Raw genomic sequence first — 22,299 nt, 5'->3', positions numbered from 1 at the left:
CTCATGTTAAATAACACACATCACTCCAGCTGAGCTTCACTCAACTGGAATTATCAGCAATACTCTCTGACTGGAAGAGGCAAGCTTGTTTGTGAGTTAAATGATGTGTTTTGTTATTGCTGTCAGCTGACATTAACATTGTTTGAGTCAAATTGTCAATAATAGTGTTGTAGCTACCCACTGGCAAGTTATATTCAGAGTTCATCGTAAATTAAAAATTGTGCTGAGGGATAAATTGTATCTTGCTCTTTGAATCGGTCGTCAAATTCAAGTTGTCACTCATTTGCTGCTAAACTGTTTCCCCTCTGGAACAGACACAATGGCAATGTCCGTCCCTGTGAACGACGCGAACACCAGCTTCGCTCTGGCTCTGCTGAAGAGGCTGAGCGAGGACGACAGCACCGGGAATGTCGTCTTCTCCCCGTTCAGCATCTCTGCAGCCCTGGCCATGGTGATGCTGGGGGCCGCGGGCAACACAGCTGCACAGATGTCAGAGGTACACACACAGGGGGGGGAAGAAAAAAAAATAATAACAAGACAAAATAGTACAGTCATTATGTTAACACACCCAGTAGTGTTGAAAGAACTCACATACGCAGTGAATGATTTTGCAGTGGTTTATTCACAGTGTTGGAATTTTTCACTTCTATTCGACAACAATATAAAAAGGGTGTGGTTTTCAGGTTTCAAGTTCTGTCATGTTCGTAGTGCACTGAGTGCACTGTCTATTATGTATTAAACAGTACAGTGCAGTACAGAATGAATGTATTCATTCACATTAAACTGTATACCTGTGGTACCTTATGCAATAGAGTGAAGTTTCCAATCCACTCCAAAGGCACTGATATATTTAGCGAACATGTTTCACACCTACTCTGGCTCCGGTCGCAGCAGACGAGACTGAACAGCATTTTATCAAATGTCCTTTACTCTTTTAGCAATTCCCTTCAAGGCCGTGTACTCTCTGCTCTTTTATATATCCAGCTGTTGCGAAATTGTACGTGACCCACTCAGCAGTGTCAATGATTCAACCAAGATGAGAACTTTGATAAAAAGCCATGCTCCAAGTCACCGCCAGGTCGTCGGTTCAGTTTACCTTCATGCAGATCCAATTGGCACAAGAAGTGTTTTATTCCAACCGCCATTCATCTGCTAAGTAAATAGATGTGTCAATGTATGTATTGTGTGTTGTTTCTCTGTTTTGCTGCTCGCTGTGGGTTAATACATTTGACCAGATACAAAGATTGACTAAATTTGACAGAATCACCTTTTTATCTAATCTCATGAATGTTTTTGTTGTTGTTTTACTTTTGAATATGCCCTGCACCCTGACAACTGCATACTTCTCATCATGATTTTATGTTTGGATCTTGGCTGCTGTCGGCACATGGAAAGTTGATGCAGCAACATCTGTCAGACTGATGTGTATTGGAAGGCAGCTGAACTGGACAATTCAAACCAGCTCTCAGATTCATAGTTTCAAATTTGGTGTTGTTGTTTTTTTTAAATTTGTGACAAAGGATAAAGAAGATGAACTTCGGATGGAATTTTACCTGCTGATGTAACTGTGCACTGGTCGTCGTGGGTAAAAAACTTGTGCGGGCAAACCGCCTGGGATTATCAGTTTTCAAGGATTCAGTAGTGCAGCAACAAGACTTGCTCAACTCTTAACTCTTAACTCACATTAAACACCTTAAACTTAGAAAAGCTAAGATTGGATTGCTCGTTTTGTGCTTTCACAGATTGCTGTCAGGATTTGATTGTATAGTCGTGTCGCATTAGGATTAAAACCGCACCCTAACTTTGTTTTGTCTTCACAGTGTCACTCATTCTAATAAACAAAATGCTCCATTTCTCTTCCAGGTGCTCGGGTTCACCAGGTCAAAGGAAATAGGGTCATCGAAGGTAGAATCGATGGCCACTGACACCAGCACGAACCCACAACCCAGTGAGCCCCAGGTGCGTTTTTTTCCAGGCTATAAGCAACAAAATCCGGTGGGTGATTGAGCGTTTGAGTGTATTAAGTTAAATCTTTCATGGGTGGTTTTACATCTCAGTTCTGGACCTTATTGGGTTTCACTTGGGCACTTTTTTTTTCTTCCCCCATTGTAATTTGTACAGGGGTTGGGCTCATGAACAGAGCAACTTTCTCTTATCTTGGGGAGTGTGTAGATGATTTTTTCTTTAAATGATGAGAACATTACCACCTGCTTCAGTGCAAAGGTCAAAGTGCAGACAGTTGGAACAAAGTGAGTGATGTTAGCAGGTTAACAAAGGGCTAATTCAACTTCAATAAACAATATAAATCAAATACTATCACTACATGAACCAAAATCGATGTTTAAGCTGCAAACATTCAAATCATCTCAAAACAATGGAAACATGTAGCATGGAGCATGGTTTGGAGCCTGTTCTCATCACTTAACAGGTGAGGTGGGAAATGACAAGAATCAACACTAACAATAGAGAAAGTTGTGTTTGATGTGTTTGGCTCAGTGTTTGTTTTTTGCTTGTTTGTTTGTTTGTTTTCAAATAACTACTGCAATGCCTGAAACCCCCCAGAACGTGGCCCAGAATGACATCCATGCCAAATTCGCTGAACTCCTCAGAGGTTTCTACAAAGATGCTGCTCCGTACGACCTCAACCTGGCCAACAGGCTGTACGGGGAGCAGTCCTACGAGTTTGTCAAGGTGTGTGTGTGTGTGGGTGTGTGGGTGTGTGTGTGTCTGTGTGTGAGCATTGGTCTAACTGCATACCGCGACAGTTGCTCACTACAAAAATTAAAGAGTTGACTCGTGTGTGCACAAAGGTTTTTTTGGATTATTGTTGTGCAATCGGAGAGATTTGAACTATCTAACTTTTAAAGTCAAAGAATTACATATTATTTCTCAAATAGTAAAGAAAAAAGCTATAGAGTGAATGCTTGTTGGATTATATGCTTGGAGAGAATATAAATCACAACCTGTAAATCGTGATCAAACAACAATAGTCCAACAACATTTATTTGTGGAAAGGCATGAATTGCGTGTTATTTAATCAAAATATTAAAAAATGTAAATGTGTTATACTAAATTGGGATGAAAGCAATGCTGTAACACCAATACATTTAGAGCAATTAAATTGCTCTAGCCCACTTTAGCACACATTGTATAACTCTACACTGTATCCTACAATATCCATCATGCAGTTGGTACTTTTCTCAGACAGTACTTGTTCATGGCGACACGTTTCAACCTGCACATCCACTAACCTACTTTTTCCATATCGAATGTAGCAGTCCTTTATGAGTGTGGTGTTATGCACGATATCATTTGTCCTGCAGTGAATGAGTGAAAGTGGTCATTCAAAGGTGTGTTTTTTTTTTTTTTTTATGACTACAGCTATTTCTTGAAGAAACCAAAAAGTTCTACAGTGCCGAGCTTGAGTCTGTGGACTTCAAATCGAGCGCAGAGGAGGTCAGGCTCAACATCAACGGCTGGGTGGCGAAGCAGACACAGGGTGGGTCTGGGAAGCAGTGATATCATATCAGCGTGTTAATCCCAATAAGCACCGTTCAGCCCATACTTAAATAATTGGATTAATGGAGCCAGGCAAGAAAGAAAGAATGTCACGGGACAAACAGAGACAAACCATTTGATTTACACACTCATATTTGGAAATGGAAAGATGGACTTTAATTACGTTTGGGATTTTCTAGAGTCAAACAAAATCTGTTGAAAAGTCTAAAACTGACCAGCAATGACAACAGATTTCACAACTTCAAAGAAATCTCAACGTTTCATCAAATTGTCATTTAAAAAAATGCGATGTGCTCATTATCGGTTAATAACTGTATAATTGATTTGAAAAGGAATAAGAAAAAGCTACAAGTGATCAAATATGGTTACTTGCCGCATGACGGGTGAACCTCAAATGTAGTTCCTACAAATGTGCAGGAAGGACATACAAACTCCACAAAGGAAGGCATTCATTCCCAGGCTACAACTGTGTGGCCGCCATTAGTTACCATAGTGTGTAAATCACTGTAGTGAAATGCTTTCTGACCCTTTGCACTGTCAGCAACTCCCTGTCAGAAACTCCCTACTGCTTTGTCATTTTGTTTCAATGCACTGCCTGTGTTTTGAGCAATGCTTCGTGTTTCTGGTTTTTCAAGTTTCCACACCTCGTTTGAGTGTGTCTCACACCAATCCCTCATAGTTCAGCTAAGTACATTGTCATTGTGTTGTATGGAATTTATCCCGGTTAGCTTTGAACCAGATTTTACCTCAAGTGTAAAATGTTGATAATATTTTCCAGAACATTTGTTGGATTTTGTCAAAAATTATCCTGACTTAGAGGAAATAACGTGCATTTTTCAATTTCTGAGAGTCGTTATATTGTAACGTAGATTTTTTTTAGCGCATGAAAAGTAATCGATGATGATGATGATGGTGATACTTTTGCTCCGTGTCGCTCACCAGGTAAGGTGGAGAACCTTCTGCTGCAGGGTGTGGTGGACAACATGACCCGCCTGGTGCTGGTTAACGCCATCTACTTCAAAGGCAAATGGGCCAAGCAGTTCAAGGAGGAAGACACGGTTGATGACTATTTCAGAATAAACAAGGTGACTGCACACAGAACAGCGTTGAAGAAATTATACTTAATATAACACAGATGATCTGAGGTCTGCCACCACACCACCTGTAGCCACATTGGCTTTGATTTTGCTATCTATGCAACAAATTAATTATTAACTAAGGAAACTGTTTGGTTCTCTCTTCCGCTAAAGAGAGATGAGAATGATATTATGAAGTTCCTTAAATTCACTGAGCATCAAACAGCATTGTGCAGGGTTGGACATTCAAGGCCAGTCGCGGTTTTGGACTGTGGGGGGTAAACCACAATGCACAAAAATATAACAGGTAATCTCCATCCACAAATATCTTGCTATGAGGCGAAAGTACAGTACCAGCTTCTGGCCCAGGATGAATTCCTTCTTTCATAATCATTCCCATTTTTCATCCAAAAAATACATTTCTGAAGAAGCCTGACAATTATTTAATAGCATCGTCAAATGCAACCAGATTTTGCAAATTAAAACTATGTCAGATGATAGTATCAAACTGCTGTACACAACAATAAAGTGAACAAACAAACTTGAATTACAGTTATTAAGAGAATCAACGTTTTGTGAAGTTTTGATGCATCAGCTTGTAATCTTTCCCTTTTTCCATCTTCAGACTGAGACCAAACGAGTGAAAATGATGCGGCAGATAACAAAACTCTGCATAAACACCATTCCAGAGGTCAATTCCCAGGTAATGTCCTGTTTTCTCCACTTGTATAGTGTGTTTTTGTCCATCCATGTTGCATTTTATTGTTTTTGAACAGATTTCAGTAAAATGAGATGAGTAGAGCTCATCTTCATATGAGAGATGAGCTTCATTCTTCATATGAAAATCAAAATAATAATATGAAAAAAACTGAAATCTTTACAAACAGATCCTGGAGTTGCCCTACATAGGAGAGGACCTGAGCATGTTTATCATCCTGCCTAATGGCATCGAGGACGGAACCACCGGCCTGGAGAAGGTAAGACATTCATGCGCAGTTCACCAGGCGAAGCACTTGAAACAGATGGACTGATCAGCGTCCACACGCAGGTGGAAAAGGAGCTGACCTTAAAGAAGTTTGTGGAGTGGACAGATGTGGATAAGATGGGGAAAAATCTCGTTGAGGTGAGTCTCCCTCGCTTCAAGATGGAGGAGAAGTATGACTTGAACGACGTCCTGAAGAGCATGGGCATGACGGATGCTTTCGATGTCTCATGGAGCGACTTTTCTGGTGAGATGTGAAATAAATGCACAAACTGTTAAGTCTTGAAGCAAAGTGCTGTAACTGAAAAACGTATATATAAAGAAACCACATTGTCTGTAGACATTGCAAATGAATTCTGGTCGCGTTTCCTTCAATCTGACAGGAATGTCTTCAGCCAAGGACCTGGTGCTGTCCAAAATGGTCCACAAGTCGTTTGTGGACGTAAATGAGGAGGGACCTGTGGCTGCTGATGTTACTGGAGGTGTCATCAGTTATCCTCGTGAGATAATTCCTATCAGATTCTTCGCAGACCACCCTTTCCTCTTTTTCATCCAATATAAACCCACTAAGTCCATCCTCTTCGCTGGAAGATGCTCCTCCCCTGAGTGATCACGACAGTGAAACGTACACATTGGACACACTTCGAGTTGGCGGGCCTGTGCATAAATACTGCATCTGTATAGGTCAATATTCTTTGCTTCCAATGCCATGGTATGGCATATCTTGTCTGGTAAAACAAATAATAACAGTAACCGAACAAAACTTTGGAAAAATCCAAGTCCAAAACTTGCCTTTGTCTTGTATGTGCATGCATGTAATCACAATATCAATTATTAAAGATTATATCAGTTAATGAATAAATGTTATTTCTGTCAACATAAAAAAAAAATAAACATATGAAATTGTATTTGTGTCATGCTTCTTTGTTTTACAATTGCTTTTACGATGAACTTTCTTTCCTCACCACAATCTAATAAGCTGTTTCTAAGCAGAAGGTGGTCACACCCATGTTCAATAACATCAAATGTAATGTTTTGGATTGTGGGAGGACAGAATCAACGCACAGGAACTCTAAACTGGTCTTCTGACATGAGAACCAACATAAAAATCATTTTCTTTATTGTCCTCTTATATTAGTTCAAGAAATGTTCATATTGCACACCAGATGCACATTCACTCACCACACAATAAATTCAGTTTTCAAAATGTAATTTACTAAAAATAAATAATAATTTAAGCCACACGTTATTTCTTGCAATGTCTGGGAAGAAATCACAATAGAGGGGGGAAAAATCTCTATATAGAAAGCCGTTGTGCTTGGAAAAGGAATCAAAGTACCATAGTTTCTTCCTGCTGCTTCTCAAGCTCTCTGGCGCCCCCAAGAGGAGGCTTGGGCACATTATCAAAACCACAGCCAGGGTTGAGCAACTAGAAGTATTTACAAGTGTCACAACTGATCTGAACAATTCAAGTCTTTTTTTCTGAAAGGTGGCAGTGACCATCACCATTTTAAATCTTATATTCTTTGTTTGTGTTCAAATAAGTACATGGGAACAATGGTAAGGTCATCTAATGAAGAAAGGAGCAGATTAGCAAAACTCAGGAACACAGGAGAGTTTATTCTAATGAAGAATAAAAGACTGTTACACTGGAAGTGTTACTCAGAGAAAAAACATTAGTTAAAAAACAGCAATATTTTTCGAATGGGAGCTATCAAAAGATTAAAAAAAATTAAATACACCGTACAAACCTGTAGATGACACTCTCTCTCTCTCTCTCTCTCTCTCTCTCTCTCTCTCTCTCTCTCTCTCTCTCTCTCTCTCTCTCTCTCTCTCTCTCTCAGTATTTCAGGTTTATGGCACAGCCTGCTGGAGGAAATCAAAAACAGTTAAAAACACACTACTTAGTCGCTTAATGAAAAATTTTAAGAAAGTATCAAATGTATGCAGTGATGTAATCTGTGAGGTTTATTCCCCGTATCATTCCCCAATAATGAGAAGTGAATATGTGTATCATTATTATTGCAAACCATCGTAAAATCATTGTACAAAAACCGATGTAAAATAGAGTGTAAAGTCAATTGTGACTCTGAAAAAAGTTTCACTTTCTTTAATAAGTACTGTCAAGTCTTTTGACTAAAATACTATATATTTGATGATGTGACAATCCTCAATATCAGAGTGCTTCATATTATTTGCCACCAACTGAATTCCAGAGATTGTCACTTCCAGAGTTGGAATTGTCAGAAACTATATAGTAGCCATGAAAATGATATGAAACCTCCCTTTGATTGGAATGCAGATCCTGCTAATAGTCAAATTAACCCTTTAAAAGTCATCAGAACTGTACTGTGCTCTAATGTACTCAGAGATATTTCAATAATGGTTCAAGATTACCGGTAATCTATTTTAATCCACTTTCATCGATATGTGAATGGATCAGCCTGTGCTGCAACAATATCTATATGTAGGTAGGCCAGCAATAAGCAGAGCATGTCAGAACCTTCCAGGTTGTCCAAAAATAATGTTAAAAAAAAACTATAATGAGTAGTGAGAACATTTGTGTTGGTGTTTTAGATAGAACAGATTTTCCAGTGATAATGTGTTTCTAATACAAAGAGAAGTCGAATCATTGTGTTCTGTTCTGCAGCAGCTGTGTTGGAGAGTTGCAAACAAAGTGGAAAAGCAGAAAACGTGTTTCAAATTTTGCCAAAATAAGTTTTTGGCTTTGAAACATTGGTCCAAGCATTCCTCTTTTTAGAAAGGAAAAATTGGCAAACCACATGGAACTTTTATTTATTTATTTTTCTAAGTTTACAGGCAAATGAATGCCTCAATGTGCTCAAATGAGAAGAATCAGTAGTTTGAAGTGTAGAAGAGAATTAACACACACTTTCAGACTCCCCCTCACATAAGAAATAACACCAAGTTTATGAAAGCTGCGGATTGTTTCTGTTGTAGAATATCTAAGATCTGTTTGATTTCGGGCCTACGTATTCACTGATATTTATGCCATCTGCCAGGTCACTGCCACCCCAGGCCGGTTACGTTGTTGTTAGATTTGAGCCCCTTAATCAACGTTGTTTTACTGGTGGCGCCAGCAACTGGCCTCTAAGGATGAGATTACAGGGAAACGACTTTATATACAACGGAGAAGAGTTTGTCGGGGGTGGGTCAGATTGTGCATGCCTGTGTGTGTGTGAGGAGAGTTTGGGGAATGTGTCTTTGTCTGTCAGGTGTGGGAGCGCTCCGGCTTTACGTCTGAATAAATTCCACTCTAAGCATCTCACCCTGTGTCTCACTTCATCTTTCCAAACCTCCGGCCGTCACTGAGGAGCAGAAATTATCCACTACAGTTTCTAGATGATCTAAATGTTCCATTTCATTCTGGTCATGGTCCAGAGGAAACAGTTCGAATCCACATCCCACCACTGCCACTTCGTGTGCACCCAAACACAATGGGTGTGTTTTCCATAGATGGGTGTTGACTCTTGACTCTGCCAAGCTGCAACCGTCGACACTGGGAGTGCCCTCATGTTAAATAACACACATCACTCCAGCTGAGCTTCACTCAACTGGAATTATCAGCAATACTCTCTGACTGGAAGAGGCAAGCTTGTTTGTGAGTTAAATGATGTGTTTTGTTATTGCTGTCAGCTGACATTAACATTGTTTGAGTCAAATTGTCAATAATAGTGTTGTAGCTACCCACTGGCAAGTTATATTCAGAGTTCATCGTAAATTAAAAATTGTGCTGAGGGATAAATTGTATCTTGCTCTTTGAATCGGTCGTCAAATTCAAGTTGTCACTCATTTGCTGCTAAACTGTTTCCCCTCTGGAACAGACACAATGGCAATGTCCGTCCCTGTGAACGACGCGAACACCAGCTTCGCTCTGGCTCTGCTGAAGAGGCTGAGCGAGGACGACAGCACCGGGAATGTCTTCTTCTCCCCGTTCAGCATCTCTGCAGCCCTGGCCATGGTGATGCTGGGGGCCGCGGGCAACACAGCTGCACAGATGTCAGAGGTACACACACAGGGGGGGGAAGAAAAAAAAATAATAACAAGACAAAATAGTACAGTCATTATGTTAACACACCCAGTAGTGTTGAAAGAACTCACATACGTAGTGAATGATTTTGCAGTGGTTTTGTCACAGTGTTGAAATTTTTCACTTCTATTCGACAACAATATAAAAAGGGTGTGGTTTTCAGGTTTCAAGTTCTGTCATGTTCGTAGTGCACTGAGTGCACTGTCTATTATGTATTAAACAGTACAGTGCAGTACAGAATGAATGTATTCATTCACATTAAACTGTATACCTGTGGTACCTTATGCAATAGAGTGAAGTTTCCAATCCACTCCAAAGGCACTGATATATTTAGCGAACATGTTTCACACCTACTCTGGCTCCGGTCGCAGCAGACGAGACTGAACAGCATTTTATCAAATGTCCTTTAGTCTTTTAGCAATTCCCTTCAAGGCCGTGTACTCTCTGCTCTTTTATATATCCAGCTGTTGCGAAATTGCACGTGACCCACTCAGCAGTGTCAATGATTCAACCAAGATGAGAACTTTGATAAAAAGCCATGCTCCAAGTCACCGCCAGGTCGTCGGTTCAGTTTACCTTCATGCAGATCCAATTGGCACAAGAAGTGTTTTATTCCAACCGCCATTCATCTGCTAAGTAAATAGATGTGTCAATGTATGTATTGTGTGTTGTTTCTCTGTTTTGCTGCTCGCTGTGGGTTAATACATTTGACCAGATACAAAGATTGACTAAATTTGACAGAATCACCTTTTTATCTAATCTCATGAATGTTTTTGTTGTTGTTTTACTTTTGAATATGCCCTGCACCCTGACAACTGCATACTTCTCATCATGATTTTATGTTTGGATCTTGGCTGCTGTCGGCACATGGAAAGTTGATGCAGCAACATCTGTCAGACTGATGTGTATTGGAAGGCAGCTGAACTGGACAATTCAAACCAGCTCTCAGATTAATAGTTTCAAATTTGGTGTTGTTGTTTTTTTTAAATTTGTGACAAAGGATAAAGAAGATGAACTTCGGATGGAATTTTACCTGCTGATGTAACTGTGCACTGGTCGTCGTGGGTAAAAAACGTGTGCGGGCAAACCGCCTGGGATTATCAGTTTTCAAGGATTCAGTAGTGCAGCAACAAGACTTGCTCAACTCTTAACTCTTAACTCACATTAAACACCTTAAACTTAGAAAAGCTAAGATTGGATTGCTCGTTTTGTGCTTTCACAGATTGCTGTCAGGATTTGATTGTATAGTCGTGTCGCATTAGGATTAAAACCGCACCCTAACTTTGTTTTGTCTTCACAGTGTCACTCATTCTAATAAACAAAATGCTCCATTTCTCTTCCAGGTGCTCGGGTTCACCAGGTCAAAGGAAATAGGGTCATCGGAGGTAGAATCGATGGCCACTGACACCAGCACGAACCCACAACCCAGTGAGCCCCAGGTGCGTTTTTTTCCAGGCTATAAGCAACAAAATCCGGTGGGTGATTGAGCGTTTGAGTGTATTAAGTTAAATCTTTCATGGGTGGTTTTACATCTCAGTTCTGGACCTTATTGGGTTTCACTTGGGCACTTTTTTTTTCTTCCCCCATTGTAATTTGTACAGGGGTTGGGCTCATGAACAGAGCAACTTTCTCTTATCTTGGGGAGTGTGTAGATGATTTTTTCTTTAAATGATGAGAACATTACCACCTGCTTCAGTGCAAAGGTCAAAGTGCAGACAGTTGGAACAAAGTGAGTGATGTTAGCAGGTTAACAAAGGGCTAATTCAACTTCAATAAACAATATAAATCAAATACTATCACTACATGAACCAAAATCGATGTTTAAGCTGCAAACATTCAAATCATCTCAAAACAATGGAAACATGTAGCATGGAGCATGGTTTGGAGCCTGTTCTCATCACTTAACAGGTGAGGTGGGAAATGACAAGAATCAACACTAACAATAGAGAAAGTTGTGTTTGATGTGTTTGGCTCAGTGTTTGTTTTTTGCTTGTTTGTTTGTTTGTTTTCAAATAACTACTGCAATGCCTGAAACCCCCCAGAACGTGGCCCAGAATGACATCCATGCCAAATTCGCTGAACTCCTCAGAGGTTTCTACAAAGATGCTGCTCCGTACGACCTCAACCTGGCCAACAGGCTGTACGGGGAGCAGTCCTACGAGTTTGTCAAGGTGTGTGTGTGTGGGTGTGTGGGTGTGTGTGTGTCTGTGTGTGAGCATTGGTCTAACTGCATACCGCGACAGTTGCTCACTACAAAAATTAAAGAGTTGACTCGTGTGTGCACAAAGGTTTTTTTGCATTATTGTTGTGCAATCGGAGAGATTTGAACTATCTAACTTTTAAAGTCAAAGAATTACATATTATTTCTCAAATGGTAAAGAAAAAAGCTATAGAGTGAATGCTTGTTGGATTATATGCTTGGAGAGAATATAAATCACAACCTGTAAATCGTGAATAAACAACAATAGTCCAACAACATTTATTTGTGGAAAGGCATGAATTGCGTGTTATTTAATCAAAATATTAAAAAATGTAAATGTGTTATACTAAATTGGGATGAAAGCAATGCTGTAACACCAATACATTTAGAGCAATTAAATTGCTCTAGCCCACTTTAGCACACATTGTATAACTCTACACTGTATCCTACAATATCCATCATGCAGTTGGTACTTTTCTCAGACAGTACTTGTTCATGGCGACACGTTTCAACCTGCACATCCACTAACCTACTTTTTCCATATCGAATGTAGCAGTCCTTTATGAGTGTGGTGTTATGCACGATATCATTTGTCCTGCAGTGAATGAGTGAAAGTGGTCATTCAAAGGTGTGTTTTTTTTTTTTTTTATGACTACAGCTATTTCTTGAAGAAACCAAAAAGTTCTACAGTGCCGAGCTTGAGTCTGTGGACTTCAAATCGAGCGCAGAGGAGGTCAGGCTCAACATCAACGGCTGGGTGGAGAAGCAGACACAGGGTGGGTCTGGGAAGCAGTGATATCATATCAGCGTGTTAATCCCAATAAGCACCGTTCAGCCCATACTTAAATAATTGGATTAATGGAGCCAGGCAAGAAAGAAAGAATGTCACGGGACAAACAGAGACAAACCATTTGATTTACACACTCATATTTGGAAATGGAAAGATGGACTTTAATTACGTTTGGGATTTTCTAGAGTCAAACAAAATCTGTTGAAAAGTCTAAAACTGACCAGCAATGACAACAGATTTCACAACTTCAAAGAAATCTCAACGTTTCATCAAATTGTCATTTAAAAAAATGCGATGTGCTCATTATCGGTTAATAACTGTATAATTGATTTGAAAAGGAATAAGAAAAAGCTACAAGTGATCAAATATGGTTACTTGCCGCATGACGGGTGAACCTCAAATGTAGTTCCTACAAATGTGCAGGAAGGACATACAAACTCCACAAAGGAAGGCATTCATTCCCAGGCTACAACTGTGTGGCCGCCATTAGTTACCACAGTGTGTAAATCACTGAAGTGAAATGCTTTCTGACCCTTTGCACTGTCAGCAACTCCCTGTCAGAAACTCCCTACTGCTTTGTCATTTTGTTTCAATGCACTGCCTGTGTTTTGAGCAATGCTTCGTGTTTCTGGTTTTTCAAGTTTCCACACCTCGTTTGAGTGTGTCTCACACCAATCCCTCATAGTTCAGCTAAGTACATTGTCATTGTGTTGTATGGAATTTATCCCGGTTAGCTTTGAACCAGATTTTACCTCAAGTGTAAAATGTTGATAATATTTTCCAGAACATTTGTTGGATTTTGTCAAAAATTATCCTGACTTAGAGGAAATAACGTGCATTTTTCAATTTCTGAGAGTCGTTATATTGTAACGTAGATTTTTTTTAGCGCATGAAAAGTAATCGATGATGATGATGATGGTGATACTTTTGCTCCGTGTCGCTCACCAGGTAAGGTGAAGGACCTTCTGCTGCAGGGTGTGGTGGACAACATGACCCGCCTGGTGCTGGTTAACGCCATCTACTTCAAAGGCAAATGGGCCAAGCAGTTCAAGGAGGAAGACACGGTTGATGACTATTTCAGAATAAACAAGGTGACTGCACACAGAACAGCGTTGAAGAAATTATACTTAATATAACACAGATGATCTGAGGTCTGCCACCACACCACCTGTAGCCACATTGGCTTTGATTTTGCTATCTATGCAACAAATTAATTATTAACTAAGGAAACTGTTTGGTTCTCTCTTCCGCTAAAGAGAGATGAGAATGATATTATGAAGTTCCTTAAATTCACTGAGCATCAAACAGCATTGTGCAGGGTTGGACATTCAAGGCCAGTCGCGGTTTTGGACTGTGGGGGGTAAACCACAATGCACAAAAATATAACAGGTAATCTCCATCCACAAATATCTTGCTATGAGGCGAAAGTACAGTACCAGCTTCTGGCCCAGGATGAATTCCTTCTTTCATAATCATTCCCATTTTTCATCCAAAAAATACATTTCTGAAGAAGCCTGACAATTATTTAATAGCATCGTCAAATGCAACCAGATTTTGCAAATTAAAACTATGTCAGATGATAGTATCAAACTGCTGTACACAACAATAAAGTGAACAAACAAACTTGAATTACAGTTATTAAGAGAATCAACGTTTTGTGAAGTTTTGATGCATCAGCTTGTAATCTTTCCCTTTTTCCATCTTCAGACTGAGACCAAACGAGTGAAAATGATGCGGCAGATAACAAAACTCTGCATAAACACCATTCCAGAGGTCAATTCCCAGGTAATGTCCTGTGTTCTCCACTTGTATAGTGTGTTTTTGTCCATCCATGTTGCATTTTATTGTTTTTGAACAGATTTCAGTAAAATGAGATGAGTAGAGCTCATCTTCATATGAGAGATGAGCTTCATTCTTCATATGAAAATCAAAATAATAATATGAAAAAAACTGAAATCTTTACAAACAGATCCTGGAGTTGCCCTACATAGGAGAGGACCTGAGCATGTTTATCATCCTGCCTAATGGCATCGAGGACGGAACCACCGGCCTGGAGAAGGTAAGACATTCATGCGCAGTTCACCAGGCGAAGCACTTGAAACAGATGGACTGATCAGCGTCCACACGCAGGTGGAAAAGGAGCTGACCTTAAAGAAGTTTGTGGAGTGGACAGATGTGGATAAGATGGCGAAAAATCTCGTTGAGGTGAGTCTCCCTCGCTTCAAGATGGAGGAGAAGTACGACTTGAACGACATCCTGAAGAGCATGGGCATGACGGATGCTTTCGATGTCTCATGGAGCGACTTTTCTGGTGAGATGTGAAATAAATGCACAAACTGTTAAGTCTTGAAGCAAAGTGCTGTAACTGAAAAACGTATATATAAAGAAACCACATTGTCTGTAGACATTGCAAATGAATTCTGGTCGCGTTTCCTTCAATCTGACAGGAATGTCTTCAGCCAAGGACCTGGTGCTGTCCAAAATGGTCCACAAGTCGTTTGTGGACGTAAATGAGGAGGGACCTGTGGCTGCTGATGTTACTGGAGGTGTCACCAGTTATCCTCGTGAGATAATTCCTATCAGATTCTTCGCAGACCACCCTTTCCTCTTTTTCATCCAATATAAACCCACTAAGTCCATCCTCTTCGCTGGAAGATGCTCCTCCCCTGAGTGATCACGACAGTGAAACGTACACATTGGACACACTTCGAGTTGGCGGGCCTGTGCATAAATACTGCATCTGTATAGGTCAATATTCTTTGCTTCCAATGCCATGGTATGGCATATCTTGTCTGGTAAAACAAATAATAACAGTAACCGAACAAAACTTTGGAAAAATCCAAGTCCAAAACTTGCCTTTGTCTTGTTTGTGCATGCATGTAATCACAATATCAATTATTAAAGATTATATCAGTTAATGAATAAATGTTATTTCTGTCAACATAAAAAAAAAATAAACATATGAAATTGTATTTGTGTCATGCTTCTTTGTTTTACAATTGCTTTTACGATGAACTTTCTTTCCTCACCACAATCTAATAAGCTGTTTCTAAGCAGAAGGTGGTCACACCCATGTTCAATAACATCAAATGTAATGTTTTGGATTGTGGGAGGACAGAATCAACGCACAGGAACTCTAAACTGGTCTTCTGACATGAGAACCAACATAAAAATCATTTTCTTTATTGTCCTCTTATATTAGTTCAAGAAATGTTCATATTGCACACCAGATGCACATTCACTCACCACACAATAAATTCAGTTTTCAAAATGTAATTTACTAAAAATAAATAATAATTTAAGCCACACGTTATTTCTTGCAATGTCTGGGAAGAAATCACAATAGAGGGGGGAAAAATCTCTATATAGAAAGCCGTTGTGCTTGGAAAAGGAATCAAAGTACCATAGTTTCTTCCTGCTGCTTCTCAAGCTCTCTGGCGCCCCCAAGAGGAGGCTTGGGCACATTATCAAAACCACAGCCAGGGTTGAGCAACTAGAAGTATTTACAAGTGTCACAACTGATCTGAACAATTCAAGCCTTTTTTTCTGAAAGGTGGCAGTGACCATCACCATTTTAAATCTTATATTCTTTGTTTGTGTTCAAATAAGTACATGGGAACAATGGTAAGGTCATCTAATGAAGAAAGGAGCAGATTAGCAAAACTCAGGAACACAGGAGAGTTTATTCTAATGAAGAATAAAAGACTGTTACACTGGAAGTGTTACTCAGAGAAAAAACATTAGTTAAAAAACAGCAATATTTTTCTAATGGGAGCTATCAAAAGATTAAAAAAAATTAAATACACCGTACAAACCTGTAGATGACGCTCTCTATCTCTCTCTCTCTCTCTCTCTCTCTCTCTCAGTATTTCAGGTTTATGGCACAGCCTGCTGGAGGAAATCAAAAACAGTTAAAAACACACTACTTAGTCGCTTAATGAAAAATTTTAAGAAAGTATCAAATGTATGCAGTGATGTAATCTGTGAGGTTTATTCCCCGTATCATTCCCCAATAATGAGAAGTGAATATGTGTATCATTATTATTGCAAACCATCGTAAAATCATTGTACAAAAACCGATGTAAAATAGAGTGTAAAGTCAATTGTGACTCTGAAAAAAGTTTCACTTTCTTTAATAAGTACTGTCAAGTCTTTTGACTAAAATACTATATATTTGATGATGTGACAATCCTCAATATCAGAGTGCTTCATATTATTTGCCACCAACTGAATTCCAGAGATTGTCACTTCCAGAGTTGGAATTGTCAGAAACTATATAGTAGCCATGAAAATTATATGAAACCTCCCTTTGATTGGAATGCAGATCCTGCTAATAGTCAAATTAACCCTTTAAAAGTCATCAGAACTGTACTGTGCTCTAATGTACTCAGAGATATTTCAATAATGGTTCAAGATTACCGGTAATCTATTTTAATCCACTTTCATCGATATGTGAATGGATCAGCCTGTGCTGCAACAATATCTATATGTAGGTAGGCCAGCAATAAGCAGAGCATGTCAGAACCTTCCAGGTTGTCCAAAAATAATGTTAAAAAAAAACTATAATGAGTAGTGAGAACATTTGTGTTGGTGTTTTAGATAGAACAGATTTTCCAGTGATAATGTGTTTCTAATACAAAGAGAAGTCGAATCATTGTGTTCTGTTCTGCAGCAGCTGTGTTGGAGAGTTGCAAACAAAGTGGAAAAGCAGAAAACGTGTTTCAAATTTTGCCAAAATAAGTTTTTGGCTTTGAAACATTGGTCCAAGCATTCCTCTTTTTAGAAAGGAAAAATTGGCAAACCACATGGAACTTTTATTTATTTATTTTTCTAAGTTTACAGGCAAATGAATGCCTCAATGTGCTCAAATGAGAAGAATCAGTAGTTTGAAGTGTAGAAGAGAATTAACACACACTTTCAGACTCCCCCTCACATAAGAAATAACACCAAGTTTATGAAAGCTGCGGATTGTTTCTGTTGTAGAATATCTAAGATCTGTTTGATTTCGGGCCTACGTATTCACTGATATTTATGCCATCTGCCAGGTCACTGCCACCCCAGGCCGGTTACGTTGTTGTTCGATTTGAGCCCCTTAATCAACGTTGTTTTACTGGTGGCGCCAGCAACTGGCCTCTAAGGATGAGATTACAGGGAAACGACTTTATATACAACGGAGAAGAGTTTGTCGGGGGTGGGTCAGATTGTGCATGCCTGTGTGTGTGTGAGGAGAGTTTGGGGGATGTGTCTTTGTCTGTCAGGTGTGGGAGCGCTCCGGCTTTACGTCTGAATAAATTCCACTCTAAGCATCTCACCCTGTGTCTCACTTCATCTTTCCAAACCTCCGGCCGTCACTGAGGAGCAGAAATTATCCACTACAAATTGGCGTTGTCGGCAGGATTTCAAGAGAACAACAAGCATGGTAAGAGCAAAATGTTTTATTCTGCCTTGCCATGTTATTGTTTGACGAAATCAAAAGAACAGATTGAATAAATGTTATGGATGATTGTATATTGATTTAAAGTTAAAATTAAGTGAGGCCGTGAGTATGGAAGTTGAATTATTGGTTAATGAACAACAGTCGCACTCTGTTGGGATTTTGTTGGTGATTGATTATTGAAAGTTCCTCTCAGGACACTGACTGAAGTCTCCTCGCGCAGTTCGGGCAAGGACTCCTGAGAGATGCCCCAGTTGTGAGCGTTGCTAGCTGGGAGGTTTTGTGTGAACAACAGTTGTGAGCGTGCGGCTAGCTGGAGGGCTTGTGGAAGCCTCGTGTTCAATTGTCTGTCTTGTTTGTGTGAATTTTATGTGCGATCTGCTCAGCACGTCACTCAGCACTGTGGTGGGCTGGTGCAGGATCGATGAGTTTTATACCTGATCTCTGATAGGAGATCACTTTCTGTGAGCCTGTTGGTCTTGTCATTTTTTCAAGTGGTGAGTTATGGGTGATCAGAAAGTCTTGGGGTCGTTTCACTGCAGTAACAAAGTCTGTTATGAGAACAGCCCAAGCTGGGACCAGGACTGTGGAGTATTTATGCGAGGACTCCACAGGAGGAGAAATAGGGCTGCAGACCATTCTCCATTAAAACTGACAATAATTCATCACCAACGCACTAAATTTCATTATTGTTTAAAATGTATTGTTTAAAAAGATGCTCTGGGAATTATTGAAATGTGAAGCGCGTCTTGTTCTGTGTTGCTATGTGTGATTTTGTGTGTCACTAAATTGTTCTACTAACATTATAGAAATAATCATAGATAAGGGTAACATACAGTCAAATCAGTCCACAACAGAAGTAGATAAAACTAAAGGTAAAAACGCAAAGATTGGAAAACATAAAATAAAAAACAAACTCACCAAAGGAAAGAAAATTTATTTTTAAAAAAAGATGAAAAATGTATGTTTAAAGACACTTTTAGAGTTTATTGAAGCAAACTGTCCGCTGTGTTCTGCAGTGTTTGTGTTCAGTGTGTCTCTAGTGACCTTGGCTCCTCAGCAGTTTGATAAGAGCTGCTGAAAGAACTCTGTTTCTCATGTATGTTAATACTCTCATTTAAGTAACAATTCCTTTTGTGTAGATGGAGTGGTTTATGCGCGTCTAAGTTTTGTGTCTAATGTAATATTTTATGTTAGTATGTAAGGAGGAAACTTAAAATGGGTAGTCAACAGTCCACTCATTCTGCAACAGAGAGACATGAGTGTTTGTTTTAGGTTTTAACTCCTGCTGGTGCTGCTGGTAGAATGAAGAGTGTGTGCTTAGTTCTTCTTGCATGTTGTGCGATTGTGACAGCGGTTCATTTAATGATTGCAAGTTAGAGCTAACTGAAGGTTGTTTTTTTGTTGGTTTTTACCTATTGCTTCATGCCCGTCTGTTTTGTAGTTTTGTAGTATCAGCTGCATGTCTGAATGTATGAGAATGTGTGAGTTGCAGGATCTGAGGTTGAAAGTGAGTGAGAGAGTGAAAAGGAAAGAAACAGGAAGTAGCTAGAAAGTTGTAGGAAGTGAGATAGAAAAAAAGATTAGAAAGAAAGAAAAGAGAGAATTTTGTTGATAAGCAGTTGCGGCTGCTGAGATGGTTCGGAGTATATGGTAACTATGAAAAAATAACGGCAGCAAAAGCATGAATACACAGAGTTATTGGGTAAAGTTAATGTTAAATTTCCAAATGATCAGACAATGTAATATGTCCCAAAAGCTATTGATGGAATAGCTGATGTGATTTCATCCCTAATTGACCAAGCGGCGTTGATTGAAACGTCCAGTCCTTGTAATACACCTGTTCTGCCTCTTCCAAAACCAGGCAGACCTACTGAATGGAGATTTGTTCAAGATTTGCAAGTAATTAACAACATTGTTGTACAGCAACACCTGTTGTTCCAGATACCGACACCATTTAGGCTTCTTTGCCTTCTAATAGCACGTGCTACACAGTCGTGGACTTGTGCTCAGGGTTGTTTTCTATTCCGTTGCACCCAGTCAGTATTTGTTTGCTTTCACCTACAGAGGTAAGCAGTAAACTTGGACGAGGTTAGTCCAGGGCTTTGTGGAGAGTCCGGGGGTGTATGCAGCAGCGGTTAAGCGTGACCTGGAGGACCTGCACCTCATGGGAGGAAGCACGCTCATTCAATATGCCGACGACCTTCTTGTCGCCTCACCAACACCTGAGGACTGTAGAACTGATTCCATCTGGCTTCTGAAAAGACTGGCACAGTGTGGTCACCGCGTGTCGTTGGCCAAACTTCAGTTTTGTTTGCCTCAAGTTACATATGTGGGCCATGTTTTGAGGGATGGACAGAGGCTTCTGCCCCGAGAGAGTGAAACTTCTCACCAATATGTCACCACCAGCCACCAAGAAGGACATGTTATCGTTCCTCGGAATGGCAAACTACTGTCGTCACTGGAGTTTTGAGTGTGCAGCTATGGATTGTGTGTTGAGAGCTGCTTCTCTGAGTGCTGCTCCGAGAGAGGTGGAGTGGACCGCCGAGATGAAAGATGCTTTTCAGAGACTCAAGCAGGCGTTGAGTTCAGCTCCAGTGCTTGGCTTGCCGGACGACCATCAACCGTTCATCTCCATGTGCATGAAAAGGAGGGTGTTGCTACTGGAATGTTGGTGCAGAAGCATGGTGCGCATTGCCGTCCTGTGGCGTATTACTCCTCGCGTCTCTCCCCAGTTGTCCTCGGCATGCCTCGATGTTTGAGATTAATGGCTGCTGTTGCCACTTTGATTGATAAATCTTCAGATTGCACTTGCACACGATTGTGTAGTTCATGTGCCACATGTAGACTTGCACATTTTGAATACTTCTGCTGCTCAGATACTCAATTTCTTTTCACACAACGTGTGGATCTGGAATAAATAAATAAATAAATAAATAAAGTTTGATTTTAATGATATCTTTAAATGATCAAAGCTGCACTGATGATTGAGAAAGGTCCGTGTTGCTACGTAACTGGGGTGTGCACAAGGCCGGGAGGGGATGGCTTGTGGATTCACCCTAGTAGTTGTCCTGTTTGTTTATGTCTCAGCAGGAGACAATGTTTATATCATAAATGGATTTCAAATTACTCTGAAGAAAAAAATACAAAAAAAATAAAACAAATACAACTATTTTAAACACTTAACTTAAATTTCAATGTAGATTTGATCTAACAAAACAAATGAAAGACATATTGTTAATGATAATGGATAAAATACAATTACATTAGAGTTAAACAGTCTCAATCAGCAGGTTTAGTTAAAAGAACAAAGAAGAAATTTTGATTACTACTTAGTAATTAGGAATAAAATCTTAAGAAAGAGATCCTGTGGGTCTCATAAACAATTGATATCAAAGACCTGAACTAAAAAGTCCAATAATAAATCATCAGATGTAATATAACCAGACCACCACCAGGACAGTACATTCAAACTCCAAATTTAGTGATTTACCTGAACTTTTAACAGTGAAAGAGAACTGTAGGAACAAAGTTAATCAACCAATGAATAAACCAAAAATAAATAAATAACTAGTCTGACTGTTTTATGCATGTTAAAAGTCAAACTACTGTGAGGGACAGAGCCATTCCCTTTGAATTCAAATAATGAGAATTAAAACTGTAGATGCATCCTGAAATGTCGTCTCACCCTCAGTAGACTCAAGGTTGTTTGTGGTACGAAGTGAACACTGCCTGATAACAAGGTTCAGGACAGATCGTGGCTCTCTGCAGATTTGTGATGTTTTTTTGTAGAAGAAAAGTCTGGAGGGAGACACTGACAGAGGAAAGTAGAAGGCATGTGGTGATCCAACTAGAGATGTTTTATGTGTTGATATAGAATAGAAGATTAAATAGAAGCCATTTTAAATTGTACTGTTAAATTAAATTTAACATTATTTAATGTTCTGTCCTCCATGTGTGGCTTCTGGGCCAACATGGAGGAAAAGGAGGGAGAAAAGAGATTATTGTCCAGTGAAATGATTTGTTGTTGTCAATGGTAAATATTAAAACTAGATGTTTTTGTATGTTAGTTGGCAAATTGTCAATTTGTTTGTATTTGTTTATTTGTCAGTTTTGTTTGTTTGTTTGTTTGTTTATGTGGAATCAACAATATAGATGCTATAAGAAGCCATTTCAGCATCTGCATTGGGGTAATCGAGCAGGCCTGATCACCCTGTTGGTTATCACAATCCTGATTGTCTGAACAA

At 39.5% G+C, this 22,299-nt stretch overlaps 2 protein-coding genes across 2 annotated transcripts; both read left to right on the top strand.

Moving 5' to 3' along the window:
• LOC308144007 (leukocyte elastase inhibitor-like) lies at window positions 1-6,438 on the top strand. The gene is made up of 10 exons (XM_080514991.1): window positions 1-91; window positions 315-496; window positions 1,864-1,959; window positions 2,563-2,691; window positions 3,382-3,499; window positions 4,462-4,604; window positions 5,221-5,298; window positions 5,483-5,572; window positions 5,644-5,824; window positions 5,961-6,438. Exons 2-10 carry the CDS (start codon window positions 320-322, stop codon window positions 6,185-6,187), a joined length of 1,239 nt encoding a protein of 412 aa, XP_080371117.1. The 5' UTR covers window positions 1-91; window positions 315-319; the 3' UTR covers window positions 6,188-6,438.
• Window positions 6,439-9,108: 2,670 nt separating this feature from the next.
• Window positions 9,109-15,576, top strand: LOC308144010 (leukocyte elastase inhibitor-like). The gene is made up of 10 exons (XM_080514994.1): window positions 9,109-9,199; window positions 9,423-9,604; window positions 10,972-11,067; window positions 11,671-11,799; window positions 12,487-12,604; window positions 13,567-13,709; window positions 14,326-14,403; window positions 14,588-14,677; window positions 14,749-14,929; window positions 15,066-15,576. Exons 2-10 carry the CDS (start codon window positions 9,428-9,430, stop codon window positions 15,290-15,292), a joined length of 1,239 nt encoding a protein of 412 aa, XP_080371120.1. The 5' UTR covers window positions 9,109-9,199; window positions 9,423-9,427; the 3' UTR covers window positions 15,293-15,576.
• Window positions 15,577-22,299: the final 6,723 nt, after the last annotated feature.

Source organism: Blennius ocellaris, assembly GCF_963422515.1.
Source record: "Blennius ocellaris genome assembly, chromosome: 19".
Classification (NCBI taxonomy): Eukaryota; Metazoa; Chordata; class Actinopteri; order Blenniiformes; family Blenniidae; genus Blennius; species Blennius ocellaris.
The sequence above is the reverse complement of the archived record's forward strand: the minus strand, read 5'-3'. Positions and strand labels throughout refer to the sequence as shown.

What these genes read in the sequence shown, in the direction of transcription:
- LOC308144007 (XM_080514991.1), top strand. Translation starts at nt 320, where the DNA reads ATGGCAATGTCCGTCCCTGTGAACGACGCGAACACCAGCTTCGCTCTG. An exon ending in GGTGGCGAAGCAGACACAGG is followed by an intron (nt 3,500 to 4,461) that starts GTGGGTCTGGGA and finishes GTCGCTCACCAG; the next exon opens with GTAAGGTGGAGAACCTTCTG. An exon ending in TTCCAGAGGTCAATTCCCAG is followed by an intron (nt 5,299 to 5,482) that starts GTAATGTCCTGT and finishes CTTTACAAACAG; the next exon opens with ATCCTGGAGTTGCCCTACAT.
- LOC308144010 (XM_080514994.1), top strand. Translation starts at nt 9,428, where the DNA reads ATGGCAATGTCCGTCCCTGTGAACGACGCGAACACCAGCTTCGCTCTG. An exon ending in AGTCCTACGAGTTTGTCAAG is followed by an intron (nt 11,800 to 12,486) that starts GTGTGTGTGTGT and finishes TTATGACTACAG; the next exon opens with CTATTTCTTGAAGAAACCAA. An exon ending in ACTATTTCAGAATAAACAAG is followed by an intron (nt 13,710 to 14,325) that starts GTGACTGCACAC and finishes TTCCATCTTCAG; the next exon opens with ACTGAGACCAAACGAGTGAA.